We start from the raw sequence: 14,230 nt of genomic DNA on the forward strand, positions 1-14,230 counted from the left end.
TCCAAGCTGCTTTTTGAGCTTTGCATGTGCACTCTCGACCCTAGTAAACAAATGAAAGTTAGATATAAGAATTGAGGCAAATTAAAATTAAATGAGTCTTTATTTGTGATACCTATTTGTCGTCACATTTCCGTAGTGCCTGCATGTATCCGTCCACGCCGCAACAAATCTTTCCTTGTATTTGCTCAGCCAAGTATCTGACACATACTGTAGTGCATTTGGATAGGTACCGAACTCTCTCTGCAGTGCACTCCAGCGATCATTATACTCGTCTTTCGTGGAGGACAGCACTAGTACATTCCAACTCATAATAAATTTATCCCATTTCTCCTTCAATTCAAAAAATTTTTTGCACTTGGCCAAAACATTCCTACTAATATGCCATCTACATAATAAATGTCTAGCAGTAGGAAATACTTTATGAATTGCATTCATCAAAGCCAAGTCTCTATCTGTAACAATCAACTCAGGCAAAACATCATCAGCTATGACACTGCGCAATCTCTCTAATGCCCAAGTATAGCTTTCTTCCCCCTCAGAATTTAAGTATACAAAAGCAACTGAAAATGTCATGTCAGTAGATGTCACCCCCACAATCTCTAAGAGCGGAAGACGATACCTATTCGTCTTGTACGTGCAATCCATTATCAACACACGGGGAAATGCACGGAACAAATCAATGCTGCCAGGGTGTGCCCAAAATAAGTCATGCACAACATCCGTATTAGTACAATTCCTATGCCACTCAATATATTTAGCCTCTGATAATTTACCTAATAGATGTTGCATTTCAGACCTCCCGGCTTTCTCTGCAACCTTAAACCGTTGACGTACATTGTAGATAGTCTTGATAGTCGTAACATTGAGGGCATCTCTTTCCTTCAATGTGGATAATATGTCCTTTGGACGAACCAAACTCTTCGACATATCCACTAACAATTCCGTCTCCTGCTCAGATAATCTCCCTGCATATGAGTGCCCCTCCAGATTCTCTGCAGCGGGATGATTGTGCACTCCACATACGACCAGTAATATCCAATCATCCGCAGTATCCAATTTCTTTCCTCTTAATGCAAAAGGGCATCCACACTTCTTTGTCCCACAGGCAGTCTTTATTCGCTTTTCTTTTTTGGTTCGGTACGTCCCACCCCTCTCACAACCTAACGTAATTCTGGATTTCTTAGAAATGGTACCTGCATCGGATGATTTGATTACAACAACAAAACCATTTCGCCTCCCAGCTTCACGACACCAATTACACAAGTCCTCTCTACTCTTGAAGATCTATACATTAAACAATTTATGTAAGTACACAGTTGTAAAAATAGCTCGCTAAACTATTACAAAATTGCACAATACATTATAATACCTCGTAAGTTGTAAATTCGCTTGTGTAATCCAGTACAAATTCTGATCCAATTATACTCGATTCGGTTGTAGCATAGCCCTACATATAAAATAATTTATCACCAAGAATTAATGAATCAGAGGATCTGTTCGGCACAAAATTCAGCACGGCACGCGATTTGGCACCAGAAGGCTTCTGTTCGGCTGCACAGTGCCGAACAGAAGCCTTCTGTTCGGCAACCCTCAACCGAGCAGAAGCCTTCTGTTCGGCTGCACAGTGCCGAACAGAAGCCTTCTGTTCGGCACTGTGCAGCCGAACAGAAGGCTTCTGCTCGGTTGAGGGTTGCCGAACAGAAGGCTTCTGTTCGGCACTGTGCAGCCGAACAGAAGCCTTTTGTTCGGCGATCCAGTGCCGAACGGAGCACGAACCGTGAAAAAAAAAATTTCGAAACAAGGTGGAACACGTACCTTTGCGGCCGATTCTTCATCCCAAATCACTAGTTGCTTGTCTATGCTTCGAATGGGGCTTAAATCTCCTTCAAAGATCGCCTAAACGATGTAAATGGATCGAGGGGTTTAAGGGGGGTTTGAGGGGGGGGTTTTTTTTTTCTTTTCAAAACGAAACGGAGGAGGAAGGGGGGGTGTATGAGAAAATTTCAAGGGCAATATGGTAATTACACTAACGGTTAGTTTGGGTATTTTTTTTTTGGTTTTTGGGGGGTGTCCTGAGCAATAGGGGGGGTGTATATAGAACTACCCGCTACTCTCTAGAGTTCAACAATGATTTACACTCGTCAGGGGGAAAGAAAAAAGCTCAGATTTGGCTTCAGCTTGGTAGAATGGAAAATAATCATTCTAATGACAAACATAAGGCAATCTAAATCATTAGTCTTTCATCATCTGTGTAATAAATTACTTGTATCAACCACAACTGATAAATGATCACATTGCTTGTTGACAACTGGTGATAACAAACAGGTCTGAAGCTGGTGGCTTAATTAAGTCATCAGAACATAATTTGTGTCAAAGTGACCTGTATCATTCAACTTGCTGCACCGATCATGTGGAGCTTCCAAAGTTGGAGCTTTCTACCAGCCATGAGTAATGCGCCGCACTTACATGAAGTCTTCTTCCAGTTCTTGCAGGGATTTGTTAGCCGATGCAATTTGTTTGTTGGATGTCATCTTTTCTGACACCATCAGGCCCTTGTAGCTCCTTATCTCTGCCTGTCTCTCCTTCTCAAGCCTCTCCATCTCCTCTCTCCGTTTCTGCAAGTGCCAGCATCACAAATGAGATTTCTACAGAAAATTCTTTATATACTGCTGGGCCTTTTCCCCTAAAAAAAGTAGTGATCATCCTCTTCAAAATAAAATTCAAGCTTTTTTCCAAAAAAGATGGGGCTTGCTATCACTTAACACTCTAAATCAAGAAGGTTCCATGAAAGGATCAGAAATCTTTATGACAGTAGGTCAAGTTGATGTTAAACCTCTGATAATTGGTTGCCAATTCCTAGCCAGGTCAACTTAAGATAGAGATCTAGCAATGAAAACTAGAGGCTGGTAGGTAGGGACACCCGTCTTACTGGTCACTGCTGCTTATGCTCATGCAACCAAGGAGCATCCAACTCTCCAAAGTTCCCTTGGACTTTGGAAGGATCAAATAATTAATGATTAAAATATCAATGCAAGATCCTCCTTAAACATGTCTCTTCTAAGAGCCATGCTTGCTATTGATCTTAGTCAACAATTATAATGTTTTTTCCAAAGATTTTCTTGTTGAACTACTTAACATCTTTATGTTAAAAAGGGACTCAAGGACATACTTTCTCTCTTAACTGAAGCTTTCTTTCTGCTTTTTCAGCCGCATTAACAGCTTCTCGCTCAGCTGCACAAGGAAACAGGCACAGACAAATTATCATTTGTTCAGCATAACTATCAGCCAAGCTTTTCTACTATATAACCAAAAGATGCAGAGAAAACTCCAAGAAAAGCCAACAATTTTTTGTGTGCAAACAAAGTATAGCAGCTATTTCTACTTTTAAAATTATAAGATTCAAATGTGCGTGCGGGTTCAACATACTCCAACCATAAACTAGTGCAGCAAAATTTCTCATTCTTCAGAATGAGATCATATTCCATTCATGCTTTCTTGGCACATTTCAATCAGCCACGTCACAGTTAGAGCAGCCAACATAAGAACAAGAAGGTTACATTAACTAAAAAGTTGTATCACAAACTTAAGCAAAATCATGTATAAAACTTAAGCAAAATTGAGTAAATTAATATGATGCATTATACTTCAATTAATTGGAAATACATATACACATACATACATACATGTAAATAAAATTTCATACTCTGGCAATTGAAAATTTTTTATGAAGGGCAATTTGAATATGCACCCCAGTGATTAACGTATTTGCAGGCTGTGCATGTAAGCCCTATCATCTGCTGCCAGTACTACGATCTAAAAGCAAATCAAACGAGAAATTGCCCACTGCCGTTTGTTTGTTAAGACAAAAAATTTGGTTAAATGAATTGTACAAAAGGTATGCATTCTTTTCCCATACTTTTTCAACCCAACCCTCTTTCTTGAATCTTTCGCTGATTAATGCTAGATGCAACGTTGGCGGAACCGGTACCAGGCATCGTATCGGTTGCCCGGCGAGATGAGTCAGTACGGGCCCATGCCGTGCTATGCCGAGTCCGTGCCGACATAGTAGAAGAGGCGGGGGGAGGACGAACGGAAGAGAAAAAGAAAAGGAGAGGGAGGGAGACCGGTGGACCGCAGGCGGAGGCTGAAGCCAGGACCGCAGGCGGAGGCTATGGCCATTCCCCTGTTTCAAACAAAACAGGGGTCCAGGCCACAGCTTTCGTCTGCAGCCCCAACGACGGCCCTCCGCCGGCCTCCCTCCCTCTCCCTCCCTCCCCCGCTCGCTCTTTTTTTTTCCTCTCTTTCCTTCTCCGCCTCCAACAACGGTTTTCATTTCCATTGTCGGAACCGTCCCGGTGAGCCGCCGGAACGGCTCGAAACGGCCGGAACCGCCCGGTTCAGGACGGAACCTCGCCGGAAGGGCTCGAAACGGCCGGAACCGCCCAGTTCGGGACGGTTCCGCCGACCCTGGGTAGATGTTTTGATTTTCTTCTTAATGGAATGATGGCTAAGCCAGCACAAACATCACCATCCATGCCATAAGAAAGTAAATCATCTGATGAGCACCAAGGATGCCCCATGTTATGGATCCATTGCTATCAGGTTAGCACAGATTATTCACCATTATTTGCCAAAATACACTCTTAATACTCGTACCATACCCATCGGGTAACAGATTAACAAGTCTATTTGCTAATTCTGTAAATAATATGCTCTTTAGACCAGACACTAAACAGAACACCCAAGCATGTCTGCAACCAAACAGAAATACCATAAAATAATTTTACTACAATGTCACCATATCTGATGTGACATATTAAAGTGTGCAAATTTAGATTGCATGACTTATTGTCCAATTGCCACTTTGAGCATACAGATTCGGTAATCAGCCCTCTGTTCATGAAGTTGCCAAAATGGATGTCCAAGAAACATCATCCTTTTCAACAAAGTCAGACAGTGAACGTTTTTTATTATGTTGTGTTAAGCATATTTATGAATGATAAAATTCTAAGAGAGTATTTTTCTCCATGGGATCAAATTACCCAGCATCATCATGCAAAGTCACAAGATATGAAATCATAAAATTTCCTATTTACAAACCTCAAATCATAACAATCCCCTCTAGCAAGTTTCTCGAAAGAATTATATGGATATCAACGACAGATACTTCCATGCTTTGACAACATGCTTTATTGTTTTGCAACTTCTGTTGAATTGGGTTGGTTTTGGATGGTGGGTTATTTTATGTCTTCGGGGTGGAGGGGTGGGGGGCATACATGATTTGTAACATGCTCCATAAAATGTAGGTTTATCAGTTCATATATGCATCACCTGCCATCAGCAACTAGGCATTGTATCAAGTGATAACTAATGATATCAGCTAATACAGGGCAACGAATGGTTCGCCTACACGCACATGTGCACCATGTGCACCCATTGCATATTCATGTTAGTTTCTGGGCTTAGGTTATTTGAAAGTACACCACATAACAGGAACTATCTAACAACAACCAGCACAAGTCGTCACAACCCTTAGAATGATAGATTTACTTAGCTAGATCCAACAGCATAATGAGTGTTCAAGGCATACCTACTTCCACAAGAGAGCAATTTGAAGTACTTTAGATGGAAAAATAATTAGGAAATCATATTGTACTTTAGTCAGTCGAGTATCGCCTAGTGGTGTTCACTATCTTTCTGAACAATGGTATCATGTGAAGTTGCAAACCTTGGACAGGCACAAACCAGCTAAAATAATCTTCAATCCTTGGCTGATGGTACTATTTTCTTTAGACATCAGCTTGCTTAATGGCCTGTCCATGACTGAAAACTATTTGATGTTTGGTACTCTCAATCATCATAGCTTAAACTTCAATCCACTCTTTCCTTCTCTTTTGTTTTACAGAGTACACCAGCATCTGCAGAGATTTTCGAATCCCTTTATAATCTGCAATATTAATTGTAATGATGTCATGCCTCTCTTAGTGGAGAAGCAAGGATGGTTGCTCCAAGACATCTTCCTCCTATCATTTCAAAATTTCATAAGCCCCCAGCCTGCTACACGAGAGTGCAGACAAAGATAGTATTCAACTTGTTTACATCATCAAGGGGAAACCAGTCCCCCAATATATCTGTTATATATTACTGGACAAGATACTTCCATCATATCTTCCTACAATGGAAATGTATATTAACAATCGTGGTCTAGAGGTACTGATACAAATAATAGCAGGCTAGATCCGCAGATATCCTATGGCTTCTATGTAAACACAATAGTTTCCCGAGGTTTATAAGCAAACAATCCCTTTAATAAAATAAGGGTTACCCAGCTTTTCAAGTGTAGATAAGGGGATTAAGCAATAAGACAGCACATAATATAAGGATATAAGTTATGTGATGGTGTATCAAGAATTACAACAACAAAAAAAATCTGAGATTGCATAATGCAAATCAAAAGACAGATAGAACTTGGCAAATGTAAATTGACCAAACACTATTATATCTCCAGTACAATAAAAGCCAGTAGCTAATTGAGGGCTTTGGTGCCTCATCAAATTTTCAAAAATGAAAAAAAGTTGGACCACAAAAAATCTAAATACTAATGTTTAACGGATTTAGCATGACACAATATGAGAACAGTAGGGCATAATATGCCACACCCAGCTAGCACTGATAAGGTTGTTTTATATTTTAATAACTCCTGCCAGTTTGATTGCATAACTATAACCCTATTTATATTGACCAAAAAATTGTTTATTATAATAACATCTCAAACAATTCTTCAAAAATATGGAGAAACAACCTTGCAATATGCTACTAACTTTGTAAATATTTTCAATTTAGTAACTCCCATTTTCATGCATATGTATCGAGATCAGCTTCAATGTAGAAGATACCCCACTGGTTTTGTGATGAAATAAATCCAATCAAATATAGTTACTAGTATTGCACACATGATACACATGTGATGCAGTAAAGTTAGAAGATAATGCACGTTTATCTATTGAACAAAACAAGTATATAGAATGGATAAATAGAGTTTTTCAATTGATAAGGATGCATTCCTAAACTGTTTGTTTAAAAATTAAAATGTAAGCGGTCTTCCGTAGATCCAAAGCTTATTAAATGTTGCAAGTAAGTAACAATTTTATCGATACATTGATTTTAATATTTAGAGATAATATATCTTAAATGCATTAAGTTAAATACTAAAAGTAAGAACTTATTTAGTAGTTCAAGCATTTGATAATGAGTGCATGCAATCACTCATCAGTTGTTTGTACTTGAAATGCTTTACAGTCTCATGTCAGCAACCACCTAAGGCATTTCATATCAGTTACAACTGACTTGAAATAATTTGAAAGATCATGCAATATTAATATAAAACAGATTTCATCATGTTTTCTCAAACAAGTGTTACAAGAACTGTAATGTTTTTACCTTTCAAGTCTGGCTTTCTCTCCACCTTTGTCTTGTTCAACCTGTTAACAATCTCATTTATGCGTTTTTCCACCCTTACAGTACGGACCTGTAAATAAATAATTAGGTCACTTAGGACAAATGCCTGGGGGGGAGGCTTTGCTGAGAAATCTATCACATTATTTAATGAAGTTTCACAGAACAATAAAAGAATATTTTCAGCAAAGTATATGTTATCTTCATTAGTGACAATAAAGTTACTAAAATATAACCATTACTATTAAAATCAGTCCTCATAGCTATATAAGAATGATCAATAAGTCAAAAAAAAGTAGCAGGCAAAATCAAAGTCATACAACCAACAATGAAGGGCATCACCAGGCAAAACCAAACATGAGGCACTGATGAGCTTCTTATGTGTTGCTCAAAAGCACAGAGCATACCAAAACATCCATAAATTACACTTCCCTTTCTATATTATGGACCTGCCCTGATTGCACATAAAATTGGGAGATTTTTTTTAAAATACCATAATAACACCAGCCTAGCTGATGAAGTTATTCAGAGAGCGTTATCAGAAATAAGAAAGATAAGAGGCCGGCTATAGGAGGCTTAAAAGCTCTAGTTGTTGCCCATTCTGAACCAGGAAGGAAAGGGTGAGAATTGATCTTATGCCAACACTGTATGCAGCAGCAGTGGCAGTTAAATTTTAATTTCCTCAATCAAGCAAGCGACAGGCCCCAACTTATGCAGAGGGAAAACCGAGATAACTGAAACAGAAACTAGAGAAAACAGCTTGGATAAAATTTTGTTGGTAGGGAAGTTGGCAAAAGAATCGCAAACCCAAATTGTGAAAGAAGATTAGGAACTATACATGCAAAATAAATAGATAAAAGGAAAGATCAGTAATAACTAATAAGTGCTATCACTAAAAAGTTCATTCTAATGAACAAAAGCAGAAGGAATCATTAATCCAAATTCAAATCATCAGTTCAAGGTTTGCTAGTACATTTTGGGTTGTAATTGCTGAAAATGGATAAAATAAACAAACCTGAGCCTCATGGAGAAAGTTTGCCAGTCAAGTTTCAAGACAAGTCATAACTTCAGCACTGTAGAGGAAGGTTGCACCAATGAGCAACCGTCATGTTATATTTTGGCCACACCAAGACTTTAAGGACTCAGGTTGCAATATTAAGCAGAGGTTCATTCCGAAAAGATAGACTTATTAGAATAAGAATTAAGACTTACGCAACGACGTGTCAAACAATTAAACTGAAAAATATTAAAGTTTGAACTGCCATCAGCTTAGAAAGTTTTGGTGAATGACCATGCCCAAGAAGTTAGAAGTCACATAATTTGAGTAGTGTCTGTGATGCTGCAACAAGGTCAAAAGATTATCTACAGACGAATGACTCACCATCTTAGGATTGTGGAAACCAACTTGACCAACATCCATTGAAAGAGTTTTCTTCAAATTATACCATGGAGTATAAACAACATCAACATTGTTCACTTTATTGCCTGCACAAATATAAACAGGATACAAAGGAAACAGCAAGCTTGAATTGCTGGAAGATGACAAAAAATCAGCATACAGGAATCAGATACAATAAAAAGTGGCACTAGAAAGGGGGGGAAACCACCAAACCCTAGCTATATCTTGATAATTGCATGTGACACAACAAATATTAGCTGGATGTTACCTTGAATCGAATTGGCTTTAACGAGCTGGGCACAATCTTCTAGCAGAACTTCACTTATATCATCAATAGTCTGACCTTTTTTCAATCTGACATAAACATGAGCAGAGGACATTTTATCCACATGAAACCTGCAGTCATGACTGACCCAGTAAGGCAACTTGTAAACATAAAACCTAGTGGATGTTGAATAAGTTACAGTCTACAAATATTCTAAAACCTCAAAAAAAAAAAACTTATGCACACCATAGAACATTGGAGGCCCAGCATAAAGTCTTAAATCAAGAAAATAAGCTGTTCATCTATATTTATACATGTAATAAATTACCAAAATAAAAACAGACGTGATAAAAATTAGGAAGGGCCACATTCAAGGCACAAGTAAATTTCTAGCAGAGGATCCATAAATTGAAACAAGAAATCAGGGTGTCATCTGCATTATCCATGAAAAAAAAGGTAGTGATTAAGTAACAAGAAAAAAAAAAAGAAGAAGAGACAATGTTGAACAATGTAGTCCCTCAAAACAGGATGTACAGTAGAGAAAAAAACATTAATGTGACATCAACTGCTCAAATAACAACATAAACTCCATCACACAGTATTGGGAGGATAAGTCACAACTTGCAAAATCTTCACCCTAACAGCACCACTACAATTCATTCACCCAACTATAATCTTCAAATTTCCCCATCTGTTCCTCCATTTTTCTGCAGTAAATGTGCACCAGCGCCTCAAGGCACGAGGAAGACAGAGTGAAGCAGCATGGTCTTGCTATTCACAAAAGAGAGAGGTCAAAAAGGTGAGCAGTGAACTAGCAGGCAACAGCACTAAGGAGGGTTAATTTATGGACATCGTCGATGATACAGAGGTTGAGGAGGCACGAGCAAAGGAAAGATAATCATGGGAAGGATGAGGAGGTTAGCAATCACAAAGGGCATAGAGGAGCTGCATTAGCAGGAGCAGGAAAAAAACAAGCTAGGATGGAGAAGAGGCGAAACTACGGAAGTAGGTGTCTCATGAGGGAGGTTGGATGTGTTTGCATGAACAATCCATTTGAAGGTGAGATTCGTTTAGCAAGATGTAGGGTACAAGGAACAAGAGCTTGTAGAATTCGAACTGAGAATTTCTAGGCCAATCATCTGGCCCACCTTTGGGTAGGCCTAGGTTGTAAGCTTTGTCCGAATCAAGTTCTAAACTCAATTGTAACTCAAGACAGGCTCAGGTTTACTAAACTAAGCCCAACCAGGCCAAAATCATATAATACCATAATAAACATAAATATTTCATATAATATAATATATGTTACATTCCTAAACCCTAAACCTACCTAAATATTAAAGGCCAGACCCTGTGCCAACCTATCTCTGAACCATTTTCCCCTTCCTCCTCGATTTTCTCCAACAGATCGTCTTCTCTAATCCATGTTCTCTCCAACGAGGCAACATCTGCTCCAACCCACCAAGTACATCATCTTCTCTCTTCCACTCATCACACATGCAATCATCACTATAGTTGGACCAAGAAACCACCTACCCTTTCTTCCTCTTGCCATCGCCAAATTGTGCCCACCCTCATTCCCTTTCTCCCTATCTAGCATAGCTACCACTTAATCCATCATCACTGCCTAGAATCATTGCCACAACAGAGCCACCAATGTTACCTCCTCTCCCCTAGTTTCCACACAGAATCCTAGTCTATGGAAGAAAACATGAATATCTGGGATGAGCTAGGTCAGGTCCAAAACCTCAACCTTTATATCGAGCTTGGCTCAAGTTCCAAAAACTACACATGAGGCTGAGCTAGGCTCGATAAAACACTTTGTGGCATGATCCTAGGTCTTGACCCAACCTTATTGACAGATGTTTGGGCCTAATTTGTTTAACAGGGAAGTCATGATGGGTGGCTAGGTTCATGCAATGACTCTTGAGTTGAAGCTGTGATGGTAGAGGGTAGAGTGCAGAAAGAGGTGCTACGAAGCTGTGGAGCCAGCCATCCACTTTTTTAATCTTAAGTTTACATATCCAATCACAAAACTGATATATTGGGAAATAATTAACAATGACGGGGCATCTCAATTAAGGATAGAAAAGATCTTAAATGAGGTTGTAACCTTCCTTAGACACATAAGGACATCAAAAATCAATAACTATTAAGTTGTAAGTTTGTGTCTAACCCATAGCTTTGGCTGAAACCAACGACTTCAACCTTCATGGCCCAATTGGAAAAGTAAAGGGATGTAGTAGCAGCACCACTTTGCTTTTGTAAGGCCTGAATGTCTCAACCTCCCAATCATATCCATTACGCAACTAGGATGCATTCACCCTATACATCTCAACAATAAACACTAAATTCACGGCATTTATGATTTCTTCAGATAAAATCAAGATCTTGGAATTCTAAGCCATAATTGACACCGGCAACGAAGAATAGAACCTATACGTCCGGTGATCACCCCACCCTTTAGCAAAGCTAAATTTATATTTTTCTCAAGCATATATTCACATCCTTGATAACTATGTCACCATGCTCGTGACAAAAATATTCCAGTTGTGGCATGTTATTTGTTCCCTGCCCTGATAAAGAAGTGAATGTGCATAGCCAAACACCTGGAACCCTAACCAATACCACCATATCAGAACATCTGTTCTATTCCCAACCTACCAATATAACCAATAGGCGTAATATTTTCTTCCTCAGATTTAAATGTAAAGAAACAGAATATGACTAAATGATGTCAAGCATGTTTTATTGCTTATCAATTAATTAACCTTGTGGCTTCAAGAAAGCAAACCTTAATTACCGCTCAAACTCAAAGCACACGCCCTTGAATGAGTATGTGATAAAAAAAAAGGGTATAACGATGTATAGTGAAAGAAATCAGAATGGGTCAGAAGGATATTGCTTTAAGTGCATGACCAAAAGGGAGAACTCGTGTGGATTTGGATAATAGATATGTGAGACAATCTTGACAGCAAACTGAGAATGAAATATTGGCACTGACAATGTTAATAACCAAAAATGTCCTGCATGAATCCTATATCAGAGAATAAACACAACGAGAAGAAGATGGCAAGAAAATATAATTCAAAGAACAAATCTTGAACTGAAATTAAGCAGTTTACCAAGAAATCATTACGTTCAGATAAAGAATCAACAGAACTGTGACGAGAAAATAAGAAATCTGAGACAAAGGAATAAAATCAAGGTAAAGAAATTACCATATATCCTCAGGAAACCCGTACTTGATGAGCTCCTCGTTCTCGTACTTGTCCAGCCCCATGAAGATGGTATAATCCCCCGCCTCGGGCCGGGCCTTGAAGTAGAAAACCATCTCCTTCTAGCTTTCTTGACCCGGAACCAGGGAACTTGGAGATTTAGGGTTGCGGCACTCCCTTCAGATTCAACGAGGAGATCTCGAATTGGAAACTAGGGTATGGGGCGACGACGGAGGATACTTATTGCGTGCGATCAATCAGATTTGGGAACCGGAGCCTGGGATTCTGAATTGTTTCCAAAATAGGGTTCCCTTGGACTGGAGGGGATTTCGAGGGGAATTTCTTGTCTGCGGTCAAGAATAAACAAAGGGAGCGAAAGCTTTCGCAGGGGAATGAAATTAAAATCGCAGGAGTCGGCATCCGACAACCGACTTCCGTTTAATTTACGTTAGTGTCGATGGAACTTATCGACGGGTCCCTAACTACAAACTACTTGTCCTGTCTAAGAAGCCCCCACCACTTATAAGAAAATTATTTACGGATCCCTGATTTAACAGTGAAGTAAAGCTTGATGTTAAATAGGTTGGGTTGATCTGTGACTGGCCTGGCCTAATCTATTTAGACCTGATTCAATCCAATTTAAAGGACACATAAGGCCAGGTCGAATTCTAAAATTGGACCAATTATATTTTTCGGATCAGGTCTGAGTTTGCTAAATTCTGATCTGATCCGACCCATTTAATTTTTAGAGCAATTTTAGATTTCTTACCTTATGACCCGACCCGATCCAACCCGAACCTAGTACATTGTTAGGACCCGTAGGGATGCTTTAAGGGTCTCTAATTATATATTCCTCTAACTCTTATTGTGTTTGAGGATTAGAGGAATGGAAAAGGTTATTTTTGTGACTGTCGAATGATATGAAATTTACATTAAGGCTTAGGTTAGTTCTATTAAATAGGAACATTGTTCTCCTAAGAAAGAAGTTCAAATTAATCCAGGCAAAATAGAGTATAACTTTGCTATGTAAAAGAAGATGGGTTCATGATGAATCCTTTGCAACTGTTGAACATTACCTTGCGTCGTTATCAGATGCATTTTAACAAATTCAAGAAATATCACTATTGAATAAAAAAGATTAGCATAGATGCAATTCTTTTCGATTAAAAATTTTGAATATATGAATAGAAAAAAATTTGTTTGTAGCTAACAAGGTTAGGTCTATCATTATTAGGTTAGTTTGTGATAGCATCAATTCTTGATGCTTAGATAGTTTCACTTGTATGGTTTTGCATAACCTGCTTTCTATAGTTCTCATTCATTACAAAAGAAACTAAGCATAGAGAATGACAAGTGCAGAGATCCAATCTGGACCCGACCTGGACCCGAATTATATATGGACCCGACCCAACTCGAATGATCCATTGGATTAGAAATTTTAGCTATGAACCCAACCCGATCCGATCTTCTATTGAGTTGGATCTGGGTTCAATATTGGAACCTGAATAAGAAACCTAATGGGATCGGGGTCACTCATGCCCGATCCGACCTGACCAATTTGCACCCCTATTCATGTGACAATGGCAAGATTTGCCGATTTTGTTTTGTATGCGTTATATTGAGATTTTTTTTTTTTGGAAATTGAGGAAGATTGTTTAAGATCTTTGTTTACAGCAGTAAATTACTATTTTTAAAAATAAAAATAATAATTTGCTTATAATTATCTTGATTACAACTTCAAAGCTTCGCACGAACTTGACTAAGCATGCATCCTGCATGATTTTAGATAGAGGCTGCTTAACTGCTACTGGAATCTTCAAAGGCCTCGAATATCAAATCATTACCGCATCTTTCGCTTTGAGGAAGGAATGAAATAAAATGGAAATATTTGTTTCA

The 14,230-nt window shown here is 38.7% G+C and overlaps 1 protein-coding gene across 1 annotated transcript; it reads right to left on the bottom strand.

Annotated features, from left to right (window-relative positions):
- Positions 1-2,153: 2,153 nt before the first annotated feature.
- LOC103710915 (coiled-coil domain-containing protein 25-like) lies at positions 2,154-12,713 on the bottom strand. The gene is made up of 6 exons (XM_008796842.4): positions 12,338-12,713; positions 9,123-9,250; positions 8,837-8,940; positions 7,441-7,528; positions 3,170-3,231; positions 2,154-2,615 (listed from the first exon to the last, which is right to left on the bottom strand). Exons 1-6 carry the CDS (start codon positions 12,448-12,450, stop codon positions 2,463-2,465), a joined length of 648 nt encoding a protein of 215 aa, XP_008795064.2. The 5' UTR covers positions 12,451-12,713; the 3' UTR covers positions 2,154-2,462.
- Between the last annotated feature and the right edge of the window lie 1,517 nt (positions 12,714-14,230).

The sequence above is a fragment of the Phoenix dactylifera genome, chromosome 8 (assembly GCF_009389715.1).
Source record: "Phoenix dactylifera cultivar Barhee BC4 chromosome 8, palm_55x_up_171113_PBpolish2nd_filt_p, whole genome shotgun sequence".
NCBI classification, from domain to species: domain Eukaryota; kingdom Viridiplantae; phylum Streptophyta; class Magnoliopsida; order Arecales; family Arecaceae; genus Phoenix; species Phoenix dactylifera.